The sequence below is a fragment of the Phodopus roborovskii genome, unplaced genomic scaffold (genome assembly GCF_943737965.1).
Source record: "Phodopus roborovskii unplaced genomic scaffold, PHOROB, whole genome shotgun sequence".
Classification (NCBI taxonomy): domain Eukaryota; kingdom Metazoa; phylum Chordata; class Mammalia; order Rodentia; family Cricetidae; genus Phodopus; species Phodopus roborovskii.
This window is the reverse complement of record NW_026126433.1, coordinates 51,364,879-51,370,878: the sequence shown is the minus strand read 5'-3', so window position 1 is coordinate 51,370,878 and position 6,000 is coordinate 51,364,879. Positions and strand designations below refer to the sequence as shown.

Here is a 6,000-nt window from a genome sequence, read left to right as displayed (position 1 = left end):
ATACACCTGAGACCTACATGAGAGAGTCCCATCTTGCTGTAACTGCCTCTCTGATGTACCTACTGATTTCTTTTTAAATTGCCTTGATTTATGGCTTTCTTCCCTCTATAAAGCTTTATGAAACTGCTTCTATGTGGAAACGTAGATCCTCAAGTAACCTGCCTCCACATTTCCCGGGCCTTGGTCATTAAAACTGGCTCCATAATAAACTATCTCTGATTCCCTTGAAAGCTGTGTTTTTTGAGTCAATAACCTTTTTCTATACTTGCAAGCATTACCCCCAGGAAGCTTTGATACTTTAATAATAAAACAGGTAAAACAAACAAACAAAATTACAAAGAGAATTCTTAGGATAAAGCAGCAGAAAGATACCTTTGGCGGGCCCAAGCAAGGTCCGCTGCTAAAGGATCATCCCATGATACAGATCTAATGCAAGAGGTTTACTGGGGGGGAAGGGGGACAGTCTGGAAGTGGGGACATGACAGATAGAGACTGAGAGACAGAGGGAAGGAACAAGGCAGAGAGAATGATCTGGGGTGCCCAGGGCCTTTAAGGAGGCATGTGTCGCTAGGCAACTCTATGCAACTCTTAGGGGATATGGAAAATGTGTTGCACCTTCGGTGATGCCAAATTTAAAAGAAAAAAAAATGGTAAGATTAAGGAATATGCAAGACCTTCTTGGCTCCCTCTACTAATCTCCACATCTTCTGTTTTTGTAGACTCACATAATCCCTTAGCTTATTCTATAGCACTTTACATGCTTTCTCTCAACAACTCCTTAGGTTCACTACATGTATTAACAGAACAAGACTCATGGAGGTCACCTGCCTTGGCAAGGTCATACAATTAATTATTGCAGTGGAAGTCTAGTTCTAGAATCCATGTTGTATTTGTTTTCCACTGTAACATCTCATACAATTCAGTGTTTTAACACAAATACTCATTATCCCACACTTGTACAGATGGGGGGTCCAGCAGGTTCCCTTACTGCAGCCCACCCCCAGCTGTGGATTCATCTCTAACAGATCAACTTGCCTAGCAGGGTGCTCTGAGGTCGACATGGCTGCAAGCCTGAGGCCTTGTCTGCTTGCAGGTTTCCAATCCAGAGTTTTTCTTACTTTCCACACTTCCTGTTTCATGACACTTCATCTTCAAAATTAGCCCAAATCTGGCTGACCACCCCTTCTGTCTCAGGAGCCTGCCTCCCCTTTTGCTTTTCAAGGGTTTATGAGATTACACTGGGCCCACCTGGATAATCCAAGCTGATCTCCCTATTGTGTTAGCTGATTAAAGAATTGAGTCTGAAAAAACCTGAGATCTATGCCCGACTAATTGGTGAAGGGAGGCCCACTGGGTTTAGAATTTTGCCTGCTATGCATAATCTCTGCATTTAATTCATGTTGTCATTCTTTCTCCATTATCTGAAAGGTTTTTCATCTACTTTCCTCGTTAAAATTCAGCTTTAAAAATATCTAGAGAAAGTAACCACTGGTTTTGTATATATATCTTGTTACATTACAGTTCCACTAAAACAACTTATTAACTTGTTTGGCAGTAAAATAATTGAAAAAAAAATCAAGGCATATAACTTTATGAAGAATGGGAAAAAGAGATGAGAGCATTAAAACAGCCCAGCAGAGGTTGCAAGTCTGTTACTATGATGTCCAACCTCCACGGATGAAACAAACAAACACACACACACACACACACAAAATCAATCTCTCTCTCTCTCTCTCTCTCTCTCTCAAAAAGTAAGATATTCTAGCCATCCAGACTCATGAACTGCAAAGCTGAGTTTTTGTAATTAAGAACTGCATCTAAATCACACGACTGTGAGGAAATCTTACCACAGATCAAGCAGTTGATTATTTCTCAGTTGTGCAGGAGACAGCCCACTGGCTTATGACTTTAAACCAAAGATATTTATGACATTAAAAGGAAAACTGCTAAGTGGCTTAGAGACAAAGTTTAATTTTATTACAATCATTTTTAAAATCACCTATGATCTTAACAAATACAGGTAAATCTATAACAAATCTCTAATTTCCAAGATATAAAAAGACAATAAATATAGATTCAAATTCAACCTAAAAAACAAGATTCTAGATCTAATTTAGATTAGGTAGTGTAGTTTAGTTTAAGTATTTCAAATATATGCATAATTCTTTAAACGCTATAGGAACTCAACAGTTAATGCTGACAAGCAGCTAACAGCTCTTCACTGACAATACACAAGTGTGCAGCACTGGGGACTCCCAAAGCCTGCTGGTACTGGGGGCAGTTGGAGATGGTGCCAGATGGCACTGGTCCTCTCTGGCAGGACACTGGTATGGGAACAGTGCCAAAAAACACCCTAAGCAGGACAAGAAGCTGATTTCCCACAGTCCACTAAATGGTCCCATTTCTTGGCAAAAACCAGGCTCACTGCTGCCTGGCTATGTGCTGCAATGAGCACTTTGCCTAGCACAGGGTGGTGTGGATTCATCACCTCAGTTCCCACTCGTGTCCTCTGCTAATGGTGACTTCTTCAATCCTTCATTGTCTTCCAGAACATTCTTCATTGCTTTCAAGCTACACTGTCATTAAAGTAAGTCTTCTGAAATTTTTTCCAGATCATAGTATTTCTTCTGGCTTATTATTTCTTCAGTTACTCAAGTTTCAGGCCAAGCTTCTTTGTCTTGGTTTAATTCTTGGGTATAGCTGCAAGAGAGTTTTAAAACATATTTACCTGTGCCACATGTATGAAGCTCTATAGTATTTCAATAAATACAGGAAGGAATGTGATACAGGAAACTGACTCAGGAAAGTACTGGGCTGTTAGGACACACTGGCCTCCTGAGTATACAAGAGCTCGCACTGGTCACTGGCTGCTTGCTGAAAGACCTCTGAAGGTCACAAGGGTCCTTCAGCTGGAACAATACCACAGAGCAGTGACATGTAAGCTCCAGGCATGAACTCAAACTTGCAGTTTACTCAACTACATAGCATCTTAGGGAAGCCAAACTGCTGACAACTGCTTGTAAACACCTGCATGCTCGAGGATTTGGGATACCTTCTGACAGAACAAAGCCTTTAAAAAAAAAAAACAGGGTCTAGTGAGGCCAGCCTCACAATTATCTTGCCTTAGCCTCCTAAGTGCTGGGACCACAAATGTAAACCACATCCCTTCAACCTTATTTACAGGGGCATGACAGTACGGGTGGGACCTGAGCCTATCAGTAACAAAATGCTTGAGTCAGCAGCCTTGGGGAAGACAGGTGAAATGCTCTGGAATTCTGCTGGCGTGTGCGTTCCATATCAAGGGTGAGGAGAGGCTATATGAGGGTCACACTTGAAGTCAACCATCAAACTCCACCAGTCTTCCCTTCTTTTTCCCAGGGACAAGGAAGCAGAAGGGTGGTGTGCTTATTTAAGAGAAGACATTCACCAATTCACTTTCCAGACTCATGGCTGAGCCTGGCTAAAAACCCAAAAGATACTAAAACATGGCATATAGAGCATACATCTCCAGAAGAAATTGCCAGAGAACCAAGAATATCTACCTAAGTTTAAGACTAAAACTATAACCTTTCTCCCAGTCTGTTAATTTCATGACCTTCTGAGAACTCTACAGTCTTCCATCTCATTAACCAGGGTATTTCCTTACTAGGGCATTAAACTTATTCAAAGAATTCTGTTGGATAACATGGGAATTATAGTTAAAAACATGTAATTAACTGAAAACTGGTTAGCAATTTTTTTTTCCATCAAAAATAAATTAGCTATGTAAGGTTATGTGTTAGCCTGACTTAGACTTAGCCATTTTATAAATACAAATCTTGTTGTTTTTTGGGTTTTTTGTTTGTTTGTTTGTTTGTTTTTTCGAGACAGGGTTTCTCTGTTTTGTTTTGGAACCTGTCCTGGAACTAGCTCTATAGACCAGGCTGGCTTTGAACTCAAGAGATCTGCCTGCCTCTGCCTCCCGAGTCCTGGGATCAAAGACATGTGCCACCAACACCCGGCTACAGATCTGTTATTTAAGTTGGGTTAGGGGCTGGGAACACAGGTGCTAGCACGAAAGTTCAGCAGATAAGGACACTTGGCTGCCAAACTTCGTGACCCTTGCTCAACCTCCAAACTCCCAAACAGTTTTCTGATCACCACACACTTCCTGTGGCATACACACACACACACACACACACACACACACACACACACACACACACAGTAAATGTTCTTAAAACTCATGTACTGCAAATATGCACAATTAGTTATTAATTTGCAATAGATGAGCTAGGTAGGTGCAACATAGCTATAAACCTAGCAGTCAGAAGGCAGGAGGATTGAGAGTTTGAAGCCAGCCTCAGCTCATCCCCTCACCACAAAAACGGGAGGGGGATGGGGATGGCTCATCTAAGCATGGTGTCGGAGACTTCAGGCATCATGTCACAGAGTTGGAGAGATGGCTCAGCAGATGGTTTCACAAGATGCTGTCTGGAAAGCAGCAGTTAAGGTATAGGAAATGACTTAAAATGGACATTTGACTGACAGGCAATCATAGGAAAGGGAGTCACTGTCAGAATCCAGAATGCCAGGTCCCAGGGCCAAAGTCACCTGAAACACCCAAGCAGAGGAACCTTAGCAGACAGGTGTGGCAGGCTTCTACCTGTCATCTATGTCACAGACTTGCCTATGTGACACTTGGTGCAAACCCACCAGTGCCTCATATGGACTGCCTCACTGTGTGCACACTGAGCTCAGAAGGCAGGCTTCTCTAGTCTCTCCCAGCATCTGCTTATCCAGAACAGAAATGTTCCAACACATGTATACATCATCTCCACCCTTCTTCCCTTAAACCGCTTTCCTAGTCCTTACCAAGAGCAGATAAGCAGATCTGCAAGTACTTTTACCTTCCATTTATCTATACTATTTCTCTCATTCTTTCATACACCCAACACATTTCTGTGAACACAGGCCACATATAAGAATACCCAAGCCCATCAACGAGCTTGTTTTTGATCTTCCTACTTCCATTCCCCAAATTCTGGGGAAATGGGCATGACCCATGGCACCTGGCTTAAACCTATGTAAGAGCCTAACACAAAAATCTTGAAAACACATTATTCTGGCTTTCAAACCTATTAATATTTTCCTAAGTATATCAGGTGCACTAATTCTAAATTAAGAACATCAGAAAACTTAAGTTTTATGTATTTTTTAAAAAGATTTTATGTGTATGAGTGCCTGCATGCATGTACATGTACCATGTGTGTGCAAGCATCGGATCCCTAGAACTAGAGTTTATAGATAGTTGTGAGCCACCATGGAGATGCTGGGAACTGAACCTGGGTCCTCTGCAAGAGCAGCAAGTGCTCTTAACTGCTGAGCCATCTCTCCAGCCCAGGATCATGTCTTATTAACAAAGGACAGTAAATTGCACTGGATCTACACAAATGCTCACACATGGAACAGGGTCAGTGTTAGAGTGACTTACTCCTAGCAAGTTTCGTGGAACATATCCTTCCTTGTCATTAAGGCGTGCCCACCACCACTCGATTTCATCCTCATCTTCTCTTCGGATGACAGTCATGCAATCTCCTTCTCTCATGAGCAGCTCATCTTCATTCTGGGGCTCATAGTCCCACAGTGCATAAATGACTCCTTTGTTCATTATTCCCATTTTCTCCTGAACACCTACAAAAGGGACAGAAGGAAGGGATCACACGGGATTCAGTACTCAGATTACACTATTCCTAAGAACTTTAAACTCTATGAACAATGGGAAAAGGATACTCACTACATCGTCATGACTACATTAGGCATTCAAGAAATAAACGTCCCAGCGTGGGAGAGAAACTGGAAACCCAGCAGTGTTTGTAGAACATAAAACGATGCCATACTATAAGGCCCAAAACTGGCACCTCCTAGGCCATCTCACAAAGCTTGCCTTTCCCAGAGATGAAGCCTTCTGCTAGCCCAGGAACTAAAAGAAAAACTGCCTGAATCCATGGCATTAAAAAA

The 6,000-nt window shown here is 42.0% G+C and overlaps 1 protein-coding gene across 1 annotated transcript in view; it reads right to left on the bottom strand.

Moving 5' to 3' along the window:
* Window positions 1-1,955: 1,955 nt before the first annotated feature.
* Tp53bp2 (tumor protein p53 binding protein 2) overlaps window positions 1,956-6,000 on the bottom strand; it is a 47,466-nt gene continuing 43,421 nt past the window's right edge. The window contains exons 17-18 of the mRNA XM_051186482.1: window positions 5,474-5,673; window positions 1,956-2,700 (exon numbers count right to left, since the gene is read on the bottom strand). Of these exons, the coding sequence (XP_051042439.1) occupies window positions 2,659-2,700; window positions 5,474-5,673 (242 nt within the window). The 3' untranslated portion in view covers window positions 1,956-2,658. The remainder of the gene's footprint in view (window positions 2,701-5,473; window positions 5,674-6,000) is intronic.